Genomic DNA, 19,308 nt, shown 5'->3' with positions numbered 1-19,308 from the left:
CCGCAAGGGGCAATCCTCTCACCAGTGTTTAACATCTACATGCACCCCCTCGTTAGGTTTGTATGGAAGTATGTATGAAGGAATGGGTTGGGTTGTCACCAATATGCTGATGACATCCAGATTTATCTGTTGATGTATGGCTGCCTGGACTTCACCACAGAAAATCTGGGCTGAGCCTTGGAGGCTGTGGGTGGGCAGTTGCAACTGAGCCAGTTGGAGCTTAATCCATTAAAGATGGAGGTCCTGTCTCTGAGCTGCGATGGGGGTAGTTAGGGAATTAAACTCCCAAATCTTGGTGGGGCATTGTTGATACCAGAGCTGAGCAGTAGGAGCCTTGGGGTGATCCTGGATGCCTCATTGTCTATGGTAGGCCAGGCCACCAGAGTTGCCAGGTATGCCTTTTATCATCTATGGCAGGTTAGGCAATTAGACCCCTACCTTTCCACCCAGGATCTGGCCACAGTGATCCATGCAATGGTCTCTTCCAGGTGAGATTACTGTAACTCACTCTTTGTGGGTTTACCCTTGAACCTGACCCAGAAACTCCAGCTGGTGTAAAATGCAGTAGCACACCTGCTGACTATGGTGCCCATGTGGGCACATATGGCTGCCAATTGAGTACCAGATACATTTCAAGGTGATAGTATTGACCTTTAAAGTCCTGAGTGGTCTGTGACCAGCATATCTAAGGGGCTCTCTCTCTCTCTCTCTCTCCATATTCTCCCCTCCCTGAGAACTCTGGACTCCACTGATCAACACCTACTGGTTATCTTTGGTCCAAAGGATGTCCATTACCTGAGGGAACATGCTCCTGCCTGAAAAAAAGATTCAGCGGAGCCTGTTGCAGTTCTGCAGGGCCTGGTTTAGGCGGTGGACACTCAGTTATCTGGCCTCCCTGCGGAAACCAGCCATCCATCTGCCCATACAGAGCATTGATACTGAATATATTTTATTTGACTCCACTCCATCTGTTCAGCTCATGGGGGTTTATATTATAATTGTTATTTAGGCTTCATCAGCTTTTAGTTTGTTTTAAATTTTATAACTGTTTTTAGGGTTATATGTAGCCTGTTTTTTAATGTTTCTTTATTGTTGTTACCTGCCCTTAGCCTGCTTGTGGGGAGGGTGGGATAGAAATCTAAAATAATAAAATAAATAGTAATAAATCAATAAATAGATATAAATAAAATAAAATAAATACCACAGCCATAAGACTGGTAGAAAATTGAAAGTTTACTTCACCCAGTGCCTTTATATATTCAATTATCAATATTAAAAGATTTGGAAGAAACCAGATTGTGTGTGTGTGTATTGGTGGCATCAGTTTACTGGGCATGGCTATTTCTCCTTTCATATGCTCAGAGAGTAAGTGGTGAGAAACGGCATAAAATAATGGAACAAGGCGGCCAGGGTGCTCTCCATTGCCCTATATAAATCTGTTTGGGGGAACAAACTGACAGACCACTAGCAGCATTAATGGCCTTCTGGATTTGTACCTCTAATTTTTATGTCCAGGATAACTGTTACATGTAGTATTCTATTAAAAATAATATTGGTGGCATTTTTGTAAGGAACGTATATTAATGTTTTATTGCACATAAATGACTGAAAAATGGATGGAAATACCTCTCCTGCAGGCTCCTTATATTGGCAAAAGGCTTCTTGCATTTACTTAGTGCTATGTACAGTCATGCCTTTCTTACAAATGCAGAGAATTTTGCAAAGAAAAACATAAAACAATCATCAGCCACATTGTTCTGGAATAAACAGATTTCTCTTGGAGATTTTATACAAGGGTATGTTCTCTGTGTTCATAATGAAGTTGTGTCAGTACAGCTTACCTTCATATAACCAGTCTGCAATTCCATTAAAAACAATTCCTTCTTTTCCAGAGGATGTCAATCGCAATGAACTGCTTTTTACATCAGGCTGGTAGTAGATGTTATTTTCAAATATATAAATCTAAATTAGGTAAGAGGGATAAAGGTATGAGCAGATATCAATGAATATTTTCATGTCACTGCCAGAAATACAATCCCTGCAATTAAATAATAATGTAAAGGCTCAATTTTCATAGCTTTTCACTGAGCATTTCCATGCCTGACCTGATTTCTATTTATGATGCACATTTTTTATCTCACAATAAATGGAAAGTGATAAAGTCAGAATGCACACAAGAACACATGGAACTGCCTTATATTAAATTGGACTGTTGGTCCAGCAAGGTCAGACTGGCAGAGGGTCTCCAGTCTCAGGCGGGGGTCTTTCACATCACCTGCCTGATTCTATTAACTGAAGACACCAGGGACTGAATATGGAATCTTCTGCCCTGTCACTAAGGCATGAGCCTTGTCATGAGGCATACATATTTGCCAGGCTTCCAGTAAACACTTTAATAGTTTCAATGTAATTTCTCCATAGAGCAAATGCTAGTGTTATATACTTGCATTTTCCTAGTGTTCAGAAAATAAACTGTCAGTTGTGCCAGATCTTGCACTTTTTCCTGTGCTGTATCCCAAACTGTGTAATATAGATGCTAAACAGCATTTCTGCATCTGGGACTCACCTCTCATTCTGGCATGTCATAGAATGTTGGAACTGAATAACTGATTCTGCAGTAGTTCTTTTTGCCATGTCTTGCTCCACTTACTGAGTTCTGCAGTTCATTGTTAGTGAGGTTTCTTGTCTTGTTTCACATATTGAGTTCAGCAGTTCTGTGGTTAGCAAGGTTTCTTGCCACTCCCCCTTTGTATCATTCCCTTAGTCCCTCCCCAAAGACTCAGAAAAAAAATTAATGCATGCGTGTTTGAACTAGAAAAGTTCCTTTGGCAGAGCAGAACGTTGTTGTAAAAACAATTTGTGAAGCTAGAAGATGCACTACGCAGATTTCTGGTGAAGGAGCAGAGGTGGTGACATGCACAGTCTGCGGCATGTTTATATTCTTACCTGAGGGTAAGAGCAATTACACTTGCAACAAGTGTAAACTATTAGACCTGCTGCAGGAGAAGATATAGGAACTTGAGCCACATTTGTCTGCACTCCAGTTAATAAGGGAAGGTGAAGATTTTATGAACAGACCCCATGAAGTGTTCTTGAAAGAGCGACAGGAGGAGGAAAAGGTACCTCAGCGAATGGAGGAGCAACCAACTCAGGATGAAGAGGCATGGAAAAAGGTAACCCACAGAAGCAGAATAATCAGGAGATGTTCTGAGCCTCTGTTGCTAAGCAATCGGTCCCAGGATCTCCCCATCAATATTGATTCTGGACTACTGGAATGAGGGCTGCTTCCCCAGCCTCCAGAAAGCTTGAAGGAAATTTCTCAGACCCCCTGAGAATGAGACAACTTCAGCTTCTGCTTCCCGGTATAAAAGAAGGTGTGTGCTACCAGTTGGGGATTCCCTACTGAAAAAGATAGATGCTGAAGTGTGCCAACCAGACTTGTTATCTCAAGAGGTATGTTGTCTACTGGGTGCACACATCCAGAATGTTACTGAAAGAATAGGAACACTCTTCAGGTCCACAAATTACTTTCCTTCTGATCATGTGGGAACAAATGATACTGCTCAGCACATCCCAAAATGTATTCAAAGAGACTATGTGGCTCTGGGTAAGAAGATGAAGGACCTGGGAGCACAGATTGTGCTTTCGTCAGTTCTTCCTGTCAAAGATCATAGCTTAGGAAGGGAAAGAACACTACTGCAAATGACATAGATGGTGTCATCAGGAAAGGTTTGAAGTTTTGGACCATGGTTTATGCTGTCAAGATGAAGCTCTTCTATCGGAAGATGGTTCGCACCTCACAAAGGTAGAGGGACATGTATTTGGTAAGAGCCTTGCAAAACTAATAAGGAGGGCTTTAAACTAAATCATACGGGTGTCAGACAATGGGATCTCAAATCAACCAGACCTTGATTTGATACAAAGTTAGGCTTTATTTGATAATCCATAGGCATCAGAACGAAGAAATTGGGATTGATACTATGTAGCAGTGCAGAGCATACTTTAAGGGGAATACATCAAAGGGTGTCACACAAAGCCACAATTCTAAACATTGCTGAGCTGAGGTGTGAAGATTCACACGGTCCCTCTCCCTTATCTTATTGTTACAGTTTGTCTTCCTGGGATGGCCAAGTGGCTGTCCCTGGAGGCGCTTTATCTTTCTCATGGTTAGTAACAGTGGTTCAAGATGGCAGCAGTTCAGCTAAGCATTTTAATTCAGGAAAAAGTTGTCTGACAATGGGGGAGAGAGACAAAAATACAAAACTTAGTACGATCTCCATAACTAGGGATAAGAAGGCTAAAGTTTTGCATGAAGTTGAACACAGGTAACATTAACATGCAGCTAAGTACATAGATTAAAATCTGAGGGAGCATAAAACATGGATTCTGATGTCTCTACACTAATGCACAGAGAATGGGAAACAAGCAGGAGGAACTGGAAATTGCAATACAGAAAGGGAACTATGACCTAATAGGCATCACTGAAACCTGGTGGGTTGACACTCACAATTGGAATATTAGGAATGAAGGATACAAATCATTTAAAAGAGACAGAAAATATGGAAGGGTGGAGGAGGGGGAGCTTTCGTCCTTGCACATCAACACCAGCCAAAAAATGAGAATGATTGGGACAAGATTGATAACCTCACCTACAGAAAAATGGAACAAGGTTTAACAAGCCATACTCCCAGACTGAAGCAGAAGTTTAAAAAATTCCAGAATAAAAAACAGACAAACCCAATACTCAACAACGCACACATTGCCATCAATCAACTCTCACTGAAAAAAATTCCATCTTAGCCAAGGGAGGTAACTTTGCAGTCACCCCCACAGAAATTCTTGTGGAAGTTGCTATTCGTCATCTACCTGGAGAAGAAGCTGAAGAGATAAGAGGGTAGGGTGGCCAGACCGTCCCAGGCACCCGGGAATGTCCCGGTTCTGGCCCCCTATTCCCGCCTCCCGGGCTGGCTATACCGGGACCATTAGAGGTCCCGGTTTAGCCAGCCCCGGAGGCGGTGGGCCGCGCGCGCTGGCGGGGAAGGCGGCGAGTGAGGGAGGGAGTGTCCCTGCGCGTGAAAGAGGGGGTGCAGGGCTATCAGAAACAGCCAGCGGAGGGAGTCGGGAGGCGACCCCACTGGGGGATCCACACCCCGAAAGTGATGAAGGTGGCGCAGATAGAGCCAACAGAGCAAACAGGACAAAATAAATAGGCTGCATTATGCAGCACAGTCTCACTGGAATCTCACTGGAATCTGACTGGCTTCTCAGCATGGAACCCGTTCTCTCTAGTCTTCTCACTTTACTTCCCCCTTTCCCTCTCTATAAATAATCTTGGTGTTTCCGGCGGTGATATTTGGGGGATTTTTGGGGACGTCACAGGAAGTGCTGTGAAGGCACTTCCTGTTTTCGGCAGTGGCATTTGAGGGAAATGATGTCATTTGGGGGAAATGATGTCACAGGAAGTGATGTCACTTCCCGCTTCCGGCAGGTGGCACGGGGAAAATGATGTCACAGGAAGTGATGTCACTTCCTGTTTCTGGCAGGTGGCGTGGGAGAAATGATGTCACAGGAAGTGATGTCACTTCCTGTTTCCGGTGGTGGCATGATGTCACCGGAAGTGACGTCACTTCCTGTTTCCGGTAGCGTGCGTGCGCACCCCTACCTTCCCCCCCCCAAAGGTGTCCCTGGCTGGCCTTCAGACATTATGGCCACCCTATAAGAGGGGAAACAACAAGGATTCTATGAAAAGCAAAGCTACCTACCAGCAATATAACACGTAAAGAGAAAAGCCATCAAGACCCTCAATGCAGTTCCAGACATCATTATTCTACCAACTGAGAAAGGCAATGCCATAGTGATAATGAAAACGGAAGATTAAAAAAGAAAGATTAGAGAACTTCTGGATCCCACTACATACAGAAAGCTAAAATGAGATCCAACCAGCAAAATCACCAGACAAATGAGCTCACTGATCAGGAATTCCTCACTTCATTCTGACATGCAAAAAAACTCCTATGCAAGACACTATGCACAGCCACCATGACTATATGGACTCCCTAAAATTCATAAGGACTCAGTCCCACTCCGACCCATAGTAGGTTACCCTACATATGAATTAGCTAAATATCTGCCCAGTCTTTTACAGAACCACTTCAGAAAAACCACAACATATATCAAAGATTCAGTACATTTCATCAACAAAATCAGTCTTCTGAAATTCAACCCACAGGACATACTCGTCAGTTTTGTTGTGGTATCTCTGTTTACCATGCTTCCGGTAAAAGACACACTTGCACTTGTTAATCAATTTTTCCAAAGGACATAGTAGCCTTATTCCACCACTGTTTGACAACCAGTTACTTCCAATGGGATAACGAATTCTATGAACAAATGGATGCTGTTGCCATGGGAAGCCCTCTCAGCTCAGTTATAGCAAATTTCTACATGGAACATTTTGGAAAAAGATTTAGAATCTGCACCCCAAAAACCTACAGTCTGGTTTCGGTTCGTAGACAATGCTTTTATTATTTGGAGCCATGGTGAAGTAGAATTGATGGAGTTTTTAGACCACCTTATAATATCCATCCAAACATACAATTCACCATGAAAAAAGAAATTGAGGGTAAACTCCCATTTCTAGATGTCATGGTCATCGAGAAAGCTAACCTTCAATTAGGTCACAAGGTCTACAGAAAACCAACTTACACAGATCGTTATTTATACAAAAATGCCAATCACCACCCTCCACAAAAAGGAGGCATAATCAAAACATTAGTAGACCGTGCAAGGCGGATACGTGAACCACATGTTCTCAATGATGAACTAAATCACCTAAACCAGGTACTTCAAGCAAATGGCTACTCCAAGAATGAAATCAGAAAAGTGATTAAACCAAGGATTAAACAAACATTGAAGAGAAGCAATCTCCCACAAAAAAAGGTGTTTTTGCTATAAGAAACACAACCTACAAACAGTATTCAGACACACCAAAAAATATAACAGATGCTACGATCAGCAAAAGGCAGAAGAGACCCCCTCTCTTCTGCAGGAGTGTACCACGCATCCTGCAGTTGTGGACAGGTTTACATAGGGACCACACAATAGGGACACACGCATCCAGACAAGAATAAAAGACATTCGATGAAATTGCTGAGCAGACAGGTTAAAACGGATAAAAGGAAGTACTTCTTCACCCAAAGGGTGATTAACATGTGGAATTCACTGCCACAGGAGGTGGTGGCGTCCACAAGCATAGCCACCTTCAAGAAGGGGTTAGATAAAAATATGGGGCAGAGGTCCATCAGTGGCTATTAGCCACAGTGTGTGTGTGTGTGTGTATATATATATATTTGGCCGCTGTGTGACACAGAATGTTGGACTGGATGGGCCATTGGCCTGATCTAACATGGCTTCTCTTATGTTCTTATGTTCTTACACTGCAGACTTGGCCAACCTGAAAAATCAGCAGTGGCTGAACATAGCCTAATTCAAACAGGACACAGTATTATTCCAAGACACTGTAATGCTGGAAAACACATCCAATTACCATGCTAGATTACACAGGGAAGCTATTGAAATCCATAAACATAAACACAATTTTAACAGGAAGGAAGGAAGTTTAAAAATGAATAGGGCATGGCTTCCAGTCCTGAAAAACACAAAATGCTCTACATCTTACAACAGCACTACAGATAAGATTAGAATCTAAATAGCCAATCCATATACAAAAGAACCTCCTCAGGAAAGCTTCTCCATTAGCATGTCACATGGGAAGCTCCTACAAAATAATCTCAGCCCTACTCCACCTTCCTGAGTAGATATAAATTACCTGCCTACCATCTTCTTCTCACTTTGACCCAGAGAGAACTCCAGTTTTCTTGGTTATACCTCTGAGGATGCCAGTTACAGTTGCTGGCAAAACATCAGGTCTCACAATGCCACACAGCACGGAAAATCTACAACAACAAATAAGTGGATATCTGTTGAAAGTCCAACTCTGCTAAAACTGAAAGGTCAAATAAATTCCTGACTCGTCTTGCTGACAGATTCATTTTTCAGAAAGTGGAGATGAGTAGGCATGTGAAGAGGAAACTGAAAAGAAAGGTCAAAATCTTTGGGGAAGCTTGGAGACTATTTAAAACTACAATCCTAGAAGATCAGATAAAATATATACCATAAGTCAGGAAAGGCACAAATATGTATAGAAGAAGGCCTGCATGGTTAACAAACAAAGTAATGGAAGCTGTAAAAGGTAAGAAGGATTCCTTTAAGGGATGGAAAGCTAGTCCAAGTGAGGTTAATAAAAGGGAACACAGGCTGTGGCAAATAAAATGCAAGTCTGTGATCAGGCAGGCAAAAAGGGACTATGAGGAGCATATTGCAAAAAACATAAAGATCAACAAAATTTTCTTCAAATACATTAGAAGCAGGAAACCAGCCAGGGAGGCAGTGGGGCCCTTGGATGATCAAGGGTAAAAGGATTATTGAAGGAGGATAGGGAAATGGCTGGGAAACTGAATACATTTTTTACCTCCATCTTCACTGTGGAAGATGAGAAGTGTTTGCCCACTCCAGAAATGCTGATTTTGGGAGAGGTGTTGAAAGACCTGAGTCAGATTGAGGTGACGAGAGAGGAGGTCCTATGACTGATAGACAATTTAAAAACTGATGTCACCAGGCCTGGATGGCATACATCCAAGAGTTCAGAAAGAACTCAAAAGTGAACTTGTGGATCTCCTGACAAAAATATGTAATCTTTCATTAAAAATTTGCCTCCATTCCTGAGGACTGGAAGATAGCTAATGTCACCCCCATCATTAAAAAGGGTTCCAGAGGAGATCTGGAAAATTACAGGCCACTCAGTCTGATTTAAATAGCGGGAAAGTTGGTGGAAACCGTTATTAAAGAATTAGTAGGCACACTGATGAACAAAAGTTATTAAGGAAGACTCAGCATGGGTGCTGTAAGGGAAGATCTTGTCTTACTAACCTGTTAGAGTTCTTTGAAGGGATGAACAAGCATGTGGGCAAAGAGGACCCAATAGATGTTGTTTGCCTTGACTTCCAGAAAGCTTTTGATAAAGTTCCTCATCAAAGTTCCTAAGCTCAATAGTCACGCGGAAAAGGACCTCGTGCGGATAAGAAAACCCTGACTAATTAATAAGAAACAGAGAGTGAGTATAAATGGGCAATTTTCGCAGTGGAGGGTGGTAAGCAGTGGGGTGCCACAGGGCTCAGTACTGGGTCCAATACTTTTTAACTTGTTCATTAATGATTTGGAGTTGGGAGTAAACAGTGAAGTGACTACATTTGTGGATGACACTAAATTGTTCAGGGTGGTGAGAACCAGAGAGGATTGTGAGGCACTCCAAAGAGATCTGCTGAGGCTGGGCAAGTGAGCATTGTGGCAAATAAGGTTCAATGTGGCCAAGTGCAAAGTAATGCACATTGGGGCCATGATGGGGATAATATGCCTTCAGGCATTATATCATTACATACTCTTACTAGGTATTGTGGGAAAACATGAAAATAGGATTTATAAAATTCTCCAGGAAATCCTGTCATTTCCTGGGGCTTTATGATTTTTTTAGTCTTTTTATTATGTCTGAAACTTACTGTTCCATTATCGGGACATCTAGTAGCTTTCCATGATCTTGTATGAAATGTAAATTATTAATTGATTGTAAATATCATAAAATTGAATAATGTTTAGTTTGAGTTGATTGATCTAACAAATCATAATAATTGAAAAAATGATTCAAAATTTGTGAGCTTTTTGTATATATCTTTCCTTGTGCATCTTTCATAACTTTTGTTAGTTGATTCTATGTTAAATTTCAAAGAGATTTTTGATCCAGTATGTTTGTTTTAATTGTAAGACTCTTTTTCTGAGTTGGGGAAGCTCGAAAGCATTCCCTAAGTTATATACTAGGGGTGGCCAAACTTGCTTAATGTAAAAGCTACATAAAATAAATGCCAGATGTCTGAGAGCCACAAGACATGATGTTTTGTTACATTCAGATACCATTTTTTTTTTCATAATATTAGGCGTTTTTGTGTTCTTTATAAGGTCTGTATTTTTATTACAAGTTCTGATCTCAATTTTTCTTTTTCTTTTTTGAAGAAAGATGTCAATGCAATAATTTGGTCCCTTAAAACTGTCTTCATGGCATCCCAAAGTATCGCATCAGAAACTTTGCCATTATCATTGTCTTTAAAATATTGTTCCAAATAATTTTCTCTTTCTTTTCTCATCTGATCAGGTAATAAAATTGCAGAGTTGAGCACCCAGTGTTTCTGTTTCTTTTGTGTTTTATATCATGCATGTTTTATATTATGTATTTTTGCATTCATCCAAGCATGGTCTGTGTATAACAGGGGTGGCCAACTGTGGCTCGGGAGCCACATGTGGCTCTTTTGCACATATTGTGTGGCTCTCAAAGCCCTATCTCCATCAGGATGAGACAATTCAAAGGCTGTTATTGTCAGAAGGCAACCTGACTTGGACCAAAACTGTAGAACTGGTGACAGCCATGGAGATAGCATGGAAAAAATTTAAGGATTCACACCTGAACCCCATAAATAAAATACAAAGCCAAAAGCTACCCCCTCAAGCCCTAGAGGGATGTTCCCAGTGTGGAGGAAATCACTCAGCCTTGGTATGTAGACACAAAGGATCTCAGTGCCATAAATGTTTAAAAGTGGAACATCTAGCCAGAAAATGTAGAGATAGTTCTCAGAGAGTGCAACACAGCCCAGAGAGAGACACAAATCCTCCAAAAGGCAAAGGCAAAGCAAAGCAGCTGGAAACTTCCTATATGGAAGAGGCAGAAGGGGAAGAAGGCCTTGTCCACACAATGCATTCTCAAAAGGCAAAAAAGTATAATCCTATATAGTCTCCATGGAACTGAATAACAAACGTGTACACATGGAGATAGATACGGGGGCTTCCGTGTTTAATGAAAAGACATATCAATAGAGTAAAGTAGGGCTCAGAGGCCTGGGAAATGTGAATGTAAAACTGCAGACATGAACTGGGGAAAATATTCCTGTAGTAGGGTCAGTGTGGATCCCTGTGAATTATAAAGGGCAACAGCAAAATTTACAGGTCATAGCAACAAAGGGTGAGAGATCCAATTTACTAAGCAGGAATGGGTTGAAAGAACTGAGATTAGACTGAGGAAAAACTATGTAAACTGAAGGGAATGCCAGCAGTACAAAAACCCCTGAACACTCATCCTGCAATGTTATAATTGCCCTGAGCCTGCTTTGGGGGGGGAGGGCAGGATATAAATAAAAATTATGATGATGATGATGATGATGATGATGATGATGATGATGATGATGATGCCTGGGGACCTTAAAGGGTGTTAAAACAAGAATATATATTAAAAGGGAAATCAGTCAAGGCGTTTTAAACCCAGTCCTGTTCCATATAGAATTATAGAGTTGGAAGGGACTCCAGGGTCATCTAGCCCAACCCCCAGCACAATGCAGGAAACTCACAAATACCTCCCCCCCACACACACACACCCAATGACACCTGTTCCATACCCAAAAGACAAAAACGATACAAAACACTCTCGATGATCCCTCAAAAAACTGGCCTGGAGAAAAATTGCTACCTGAACCCTAAGTGGCTAACAGCATTCCCTGGGTATGTAAATAAAGGGCCATGAGAACTAAGCACTGTTGCAACGCTTCCTGTCTTCCTTCTCATGATCTGCCTAAGTTCACAGAATCAGCAATGCTGTCAGATGACCATCTAGCCTCTGTTTAAAAACCTCCAAACAAAGAGAGCCTACCACCTCCCAAGCAAGCCTGTTCCACTGAAGAACCATTGTCAGGAAGTTCTTCCTAATGTTGAGCTGGAAACTCTTTTGATTTAATTTCATCTGTTGTTTCTGGTCCAACCTTCTGGGGCAACAGAAAACAACTGCACACTATTCTCTATATGACAGCCCTTCAAGTACTTGAAGATGGTGAACACCTCTCAATTGTCTCCTCTGCAGGCTAAACATACCCAGCTCCTTCAATCCTTCCTTATGGGACGTGGTCTCCAGGCACCATCTTTGTTGCCCTCCTCTGGACATGTTCCAGCTTGTCTATATTCTTCTTAAATTGTGGTGCCCAAAACTGAACACAATTCTCTAGGTGAGGTCTAATCTGAGCAGAGCTCCATACCCACTGGGATCTGGGATCTGGACACTATACTTTTGTTGATACAGTCCAAGGCCTCGGCCTTTTTAGCTACTGCATCACACTGCTGACTCATGTTCAGTATACAGTCCAATACAGGCAAACCACCCCATAAAAAGTCTGCCGTGAAAATGTTGTAAAAGCAATGTCACCCCAGAGTCGGAAACGACTGGTGCTTGCATAGGGGACTACCTTTACCTTTTTAATCTTAAGGCATCTCACCTGTTCTCCAGAATTCTCAGAAAATAATGGCCAGAGGCTTGGGAATTATGTCTGCAAGTTCTTTTAGTACCCTTGGATGCAGTTCATCTGGCTCTCCAAGACAAGATTATGACTGAACTGGATAGGCTGGAGAAGGAAGGCATAATCTGTCCTGTGCAGTTTTCAGAATGGACAACTCCCATAGTTCTGGTAACCAAACCTGATAAAACCATCCACATTTGTGGAGACTATAACGTTTTGGTAAATCAAGCCTCTGCATTAGAGAATTACCCAATTCCATTTACAGAAGACCTATTGGCTGTGCTAGGAGGAAGTCTTTTATTTATTTATTTATTATATTTATATTCCGCACTCCCCACCAAAGGTTGGACATGTCTGAAGCCTATCAATAGATAGAACTGGAAGAAGATTACAAGAAATTAACCTCAATAAATACTCATAAAGGTTTGTACTGATACAATTGACTCCCCTATTGCATTTCTTCAACCACAGGCATATTTCAGAGACCTATGGAACACCTGGTGAAGGAGATTCCTGGAGTAGTGGTTAGCATTGATGAGATTCTGATCACTGGCAAAGATAATAAACACCACCTTTCAACACCTGAGTGAGTACTTCAAAGTTTAGAGAAATCTGGCCAGCACTTAAGACAGAACAAGTGCTTTTCAGGAAGCCTGCAGTATAGTATTTGGGATATGAAAACAACAAATAAGGGGTGCAACTTTTAACTTATAAAGTTAGGGCTATTGAAAAGACTTTGGCATCCCAAAATATGACATAATTGTGAGCCTATTTGGGGATGCTTATCATCAATTTCTTCCGAATCACTCAGCCCATTGGAACCTTACATTTCCTCTTGAGGAAAGAGACTGTCTGATGCTGGGGGCAGAGGCAAGAAGAAGCCATTCAAAAATCTAAGACACTTCTGAAATCCTCAAATCTACTGGTCCATTTTGACCCTCAAAAGACTACATCCTGTCTTGTGATGCTTCATCTTATGGTAGGGGGCTGTATTGTCACACAACATAGGAAGTCAAGAAGAACAGCCTTTAGCAGATGCTTTGAGGTCACTCAATAAAGCAGAATGAGGTTATTCACAAGTGGAGAAAGAGGGTCTAGTCGTTATCTTTAGTGTAAAAAAATTCATCAGTATCTGTATGGGAAACAGTTCATGGTTGTCACAAACCATAAACCATTGATTGGACCTTTTATTGCATGTAAGGCTGTGACCACCCTGGTGGCAGCCCAATTGCAATATTGGGCCTTAACGCTAGCAACATACTGATATGAGACAATTTTGAAAGCTGGTAATCAACATGAAAATGCAGATGTCCTGAGCAGATTACCAATACCAGAAGCACCTGGGACTAAACAGGTCCCTGAGGAAGTTGTACTGTTGATGGAGCATCTTAATTGAAAACCAGTACAAGCTTCTCAAATCAGAGTCAGGACCAGGCAGGATCAAATTCTGTCTCAAGTATCACAGTTCATTTTGCATGGCTAGCCCACACAGAATCCAGGAGAAGCAATTTGTCTCTATTGGAGCAGGAGGGCTGAATTAAGTGGGAAAATTGGTGCATATTGTGGGCTATCTGTCAAGCGTCGATATTTCTCAATAAGCAGTCTTTTGTTTTAAATCAAAGTTGTTTTATTGTTAGAAACTCAGAAGCTGTACCAAGGACACAAGCCTTGGGAGTAATGACATATACAGGGTTACACAGTTGCTATATAGGATATCTTCAAAGGTTACCATACCGATGCATACTTGAGTCACGGATTCAAAGGTTACTAAACACTATCTCTTTTATTACTAAGGAATTTAGGTTATTAAAAACATCTCCCATTCTCACACTTCTCTAGCAGAAGATAAGAGTTGTCTGTGTGAACCAGTGGGAGAGGCAACTTGAAAGTGGTACCAGCCAGGCTGTATCATAAACATCCTTGGGCCAGATGGATTTATTACTTGCCCAATGGTTGTAAATAAGGGGGGAGCAATAGAGAGCTGGTGACCTGCTCTTTGTCTAAGAAACAATTATGTTACAGAAATAAGCGCGCTTGACACTATCGTGGTTGTGATCCCTCCAAAGAAAGACAGCAGGTTCTACATTATCTGCACAAAGCTGTCAAGAAACTTGCCATGATAGAGTAAATTCTTCTGTAAATGCCTTGCAAAGTATTTTAGAACTGTTTCTCAGTCTGCTGTACTGTTCTCTTTCCTCCCTCTTCTCCCTTGTTCCCATAGTATGTTTCCATGTACACTTGCTTGTGTTATGTCTAGTGTGCTTTTAGTAACAGGATGTATCTAAGTTTGCAACCCTGGACTGGAAAAGACCATCCAAAGAATGCTTGGGGAAATAAGGGGTTGTATTTGGTGTAAGGGGGGGGGCAATTGCTTGGTAGTTTCACTCCTATATTATTGTGGGTCCCTCTGTGTAACCCCAGATCTGACTCAGAGCAAATGCCTGAGTGCACCTACCTGGATTCTAAAATAAATGGAACTTTATAAAAAAAATCAAAGATGGTTTATTGAGTACTAGGGAGGGCCTGACAGAAGCCCACCCTGGAATCTCTTGCATGAAGGCTCACAGCTATATCTAGTGGCCATATTTGGATAAAGATTTACAACAGGAGTGCAAACAACGTGTCCAATATCAACAACACTAACAGGCACCAGCACTGGAACCCTTACATTCATGGGAGTGGCCCAGAAAACATTAGGTTTGGATTCATCTAGATTTTTCAGTACATCTCCAGACCCAGGGATAATGAAGCAGTGGAAGTCCACTGCTGTCCAGTGAGAGCAAGAAGACTTCTTCCTTATTTGAAAGACTATATTTGAGTGATTACTAAACGAGGGGTGGGAAAACCTAGGACTCATGTTGCTGCTACTACACCTGTTGAATCACTCTTCAAAGAGGAACAGCTGGACCATCTGCGTCTCTCAACAGAAATGCAAGAAGACAGCAGATTTTCATTCCTGGCAACATTTAAAGTTTGAGTTTCAATTATGGACAGTTTATTTGCTTTGAAGGACATTTAGAATTACAGTTACAAAGTGATTGAGTAAAAGAGTGCTTTGCACTTATATTGCAACATTTGGTACGCAGTGTTTTTCTTGCTTTGCCTAAACTCCACACCGCAAATTTCCTTATTTATCTTAGTCCTTGATTCAGCGGCAGTGACTCTTTGGTGTGGTGGGGACTCCAGAACACAGGTACCTTTGGAGACAGGCAGCCCTACTTGCCTCAGAGACTGGGGCAAGATTGTTTCTTCACCAAGCTTCCTCTCTTGCATCACAGACCCAGGGTTGGTGGCCAGGGAGGATACTTTTTCTAATCTTTCTGGGTTAGACCAACTGTGGTCCTTCACCTTCCCCATGAGTTCTGTGTGAATCTTCCTTGGGTAGGCATACCTGACTTTTATTGATACTTGGTGTCCCTTCCCCACTCCCCCAAGGATTTCAACTGCCTCCCCCCATTCACGTGCTTGGTGGCCATGGAAGGAATGGTCACAGCCAGGGCACATCTTATGTTCTGGCTCTTCCTTGACGAGCTCAGTGTGAGGAAATGCGGAGGCCAGCTTTTCCTCCTTTGCTTGTGGCTCTTCCTCATTGGAAAGCTTCAGCCAAAGGGGGATTGCCAATTCTCAGTTCTCCCCCCAGTGCTCTCTTGTTGCAGTCGAGCTCCTGGTGTTAGCTGTTGGGACAGATGTGTTGGTCTCCTGCTGGATCTCGAAGTCCAGGCTTGTGAAGACGAGCAATGGAAAGTTACATTTAGCCACTCATTTGAGTACAGCGATAATTCCTTAATCACTATGATATCATAAAAGCCCAAAAGAACAAATGTTAAACAATTAACCATTAAAAACATTTCTTTTATGCTTTATTACAGTTTTATCAGTATTACAGACTGGTGGATAAATTAAAAAGGGAAAGTGCTGTTCTTACCAGTTGCTGCCCTTGTACACCCCATGCTGCATACTGTAAAACTGAGTTCTCAACTTCTGGAGGATTTAACTCCCAAACTTCCCTTGAAAAAAGTAAAAATTTACTTGAACATATGCACAGCATTATTTGCCATAAAACAAGATATATAATGTTGTCTTACCTTGTATGTATGTTGTATATCACATATGAAGCCATATAAGAATAATGAAAAACCTGTAAAACAAGGAAGAAGAAACAAATAGCATGGTTATGGATACAGACAGAAGGCAGGGAATATGGCCACAATTAGAAGGCAATTTTATTTACTACTCAGTATATTACATTAACAAAAGTGGCATATATGAATTACAGGAAATTGGATACCCCCAGAAACAGTAGTAGAAGTGATGGTGGTGGGTTAGAGAATCAGAGGTTTGCAGGAAGGTGAGGGGAATTAGTTGAAATCACACCCACCCACCCCTTTGGAGAAAAGCTCAGTTGGATTTAAACCAGGGGGTTCACACGAGTGCTCTTTTTGACAATGAGTAAAATTGTGTCGGGTTCATACACTCATTACTTTAATATCAAAGACCTAGCATGTGTGAATGAGCCAATGAATACCACAGATACCAGCTTGTGTTTTCTAGTGCATTCACCTTTAAGAAATCAGGACTTCAATAAAGTAAAGCATACTTATGTGACTATGTCTCTAGATGAAAAATCTTAGGATACAGCCAAAAAAGGAGAATCTAAATGCACATTCATATATGTACAATATTATAGCCCTAGGGTTTCTAAAACTATGATTTTGTCATGTTTAAACCACAGTAATAGCTATTCATCCTGACTTAAAATTACAGTAAAAATAAATATCTACACTTGAAAAGTCAAGTCTTTGGTCTCTTGTCTAAGAATAATTATTTTATCCAAATTGTAGGGTGAAAAAATTGGTCGTGCTGATTGCTTACTATATAAATGATTCTTATATAATAATTCAAATGTCAATTTAGATAGGCAACTATAACCAAAGTTTTTAAAAATATCATAAAATGATTTTTTGACAAAATACTAAAAACAATTTCTTTCTGAGCAGTGCATAAACCTGTGGGGACACTGTAAATACATTAGTTTCAGGAATGCATCAGAATATGCTTATTTTCCATAATATTGGTTTGCAAACAATCCTAATATAAAGAATTAAACTATCATGGACTTAATACAAGCAGATTTCACATATGTAAGATTGATTATTCATCATTATTAAGCCAAAGGAGAAGATATGTAGAATCAAATCTTGGCTAAAAATATAGGTATCAAAATAGATTTAATGGTAAAGTGATGGTATCACTTTACTCTGCTCTGGTTAGACCTCACCTAGAGTATTGTGTTCAGTTTGTAGCACCTCAATTTAAGAAGGATATAGACAAGCTGGAACTTGTCCAGAGGAAGGCAACAAAGATGCTGAGGGGTCTGGAGACCACGTCTTATGAGGAAAGACTGAAGGAGCTGGATATATATAGCTTGGAGAGGAGATGACTGAGAAGTGATATGATCACTATCCTCAAGTCCTTGAAGGATAGTTGTTTTCTGTTACCCCAGATTTCAACAGGTTGAAATTAAAGGTTCAATCAACAGGTTGAAATTAAAGGTTCAATCAACAGGTTGAAATTAAAAGAGTTTCTGGCTAAACATTAGGATGAACTTCCTGACAGTTAGAGCGATTCCTCAGTGAAACATGCTTCCTTAGAAGGTGGTGGGCTCTCTTTCTTTGCAAGTTTTTAAACAGAGGCTAGATGGCCATTTGACAGCAATGCTGATTCTGTGAACTTAGGCAGATTATGAGAAGGAGGGCAGGAAGGGTTGCAATAGTGCTTAGTTCTCATGGTCCTTTTTTACATCTCCAGGGAAATACTGTTAGCCACTTTGGGATCAGTCAGAAATTTTTCTTCAGGTCAGCTTGGCCAAAGAACTTGGAAGGTTTTTTTGGTTATCTTCTGGGTGTGGAGCAGGTGGCAAAAGAGGCAAAAGAAGAAGCGCTTCATGTATGTCCTCAATGCAGGTGTATGTGGGGAGGTATTTGTGAATTTCCTGCATTGTGTGGGGTGTTGGGCTAGATGACCCTGGAAATTCCTTACAACTCTATAATTCTATGAAAATAGATGTATATAGGGGAGACCTGCAAGGACTTGCAGGAGGCACCTCATTTGCCCCTCCCTCACTACATCCTCTTTTTCTTTCCTCTCCCCTTTTTCTTCTTCCTTCTTCCCTTTCCACCCACCAGGTAGACCTACCTTTATCTGCGCTCCTGTATTCATCTTTCCTTCCTTCTCTCCCTCTGGCAGCCTCTCTCCAGGAAAACTACAGCTTATTTATGCAGTACTAGGGAGGCTGGGCAGGGCCCTTAGCTATGTCCCCCCCCCACGGGTCCCAGCCCCTCCAATTAACCTGCCATGAAATGTTTCAGGCCCCACCAATCAATCCCTTGTTGCTCCTATCAAGCAGCAGCACTGCTGTGGTGTTCTGCTTCTGGTAGAAACTCCACCACTGCTGCCCTCCCCTGCAGGGATGACACCAGGCCAGCAGCATGCACGCAGGATCCTTGCCAGGAAGGCAACTGGTATCACCCTGGCACTGCTGCCTTCCTGACCCAACCAGCCCAGTGTGCCACAAACCGTACTGGATTAGGAAGCCCCAAAAAGCGGCAGACAATTACAATCCTTTATCAGCTTCGCAAAGTTTTATCATAATTTTATCCAGGGTTTCGCCCATACTATGTTGCCCTTCATGGACTTACTCAAAACAAAGGGGAAGGGGCCAGAAGTGAAAAGACCTGGAGCAAAACTAGAATGGATGGAGGAGTGCCAGAGGGCCTTTGATAAACTTAAAAGACTATTCTTCGGTGAACCTATATTAATTCACCCCAATGAATTAAAGCCGTTCGTAGTTCAATGTGACGCAAGTGAC

General features: G+C 41.5%; 1 protein-coding gene across 2 annotated transcripts in view; it reads right to left on the bottom strand.

Annotated features, from left to right (window-relative positions):
* DPP10 (dipeptidyl peptidase like 10) overlaps nt 1-19,308 on the bottom strand; it is a 512,154-nt gene that overhangs the window by 356,122 nt on the left and 136,724 nt on the right. For both annotated transcript variants that reach the window (XM_060262084.1, XM_060262085.1), the window contains 3 exons: nt 16,526-16,578; nt 16,366-16,447; nt 1,842-1,962 (listed from right to left, as the gene is read on the bottom strand). In XM_060262084.1, the coding sequence (XP_060118067.1) occupies nt 1,842-1,962; nt 16,366-16,447; nt 16,526-16,578 (256 nt within the window). The remainder of the gene's footprint in view (nt 1-1,841; nt 1,963-16,365; nt 16,448-16,525; nt 16,579-19,308) is intronic.

This window comes from Heteronotia binoei, chromosome 21, assembly GCF_032191835.1.
Source record: "Heteronotia binoei isolate CCM8104 ecotype False Entrance Well chromosome 21, APGP_CSIRO_Hbin_v1, whole genome shotgun sequence".
NCBI classification, from domain to species: Eukaryota; Metazoa; Chordata; class Lepidosauria; order Squamata; family Gekkonidae; genus Heteronotia; species Heteronotia binoei.
This window is presented reverse-complemented; position numbering and strand designations above follow the sequence as displayed.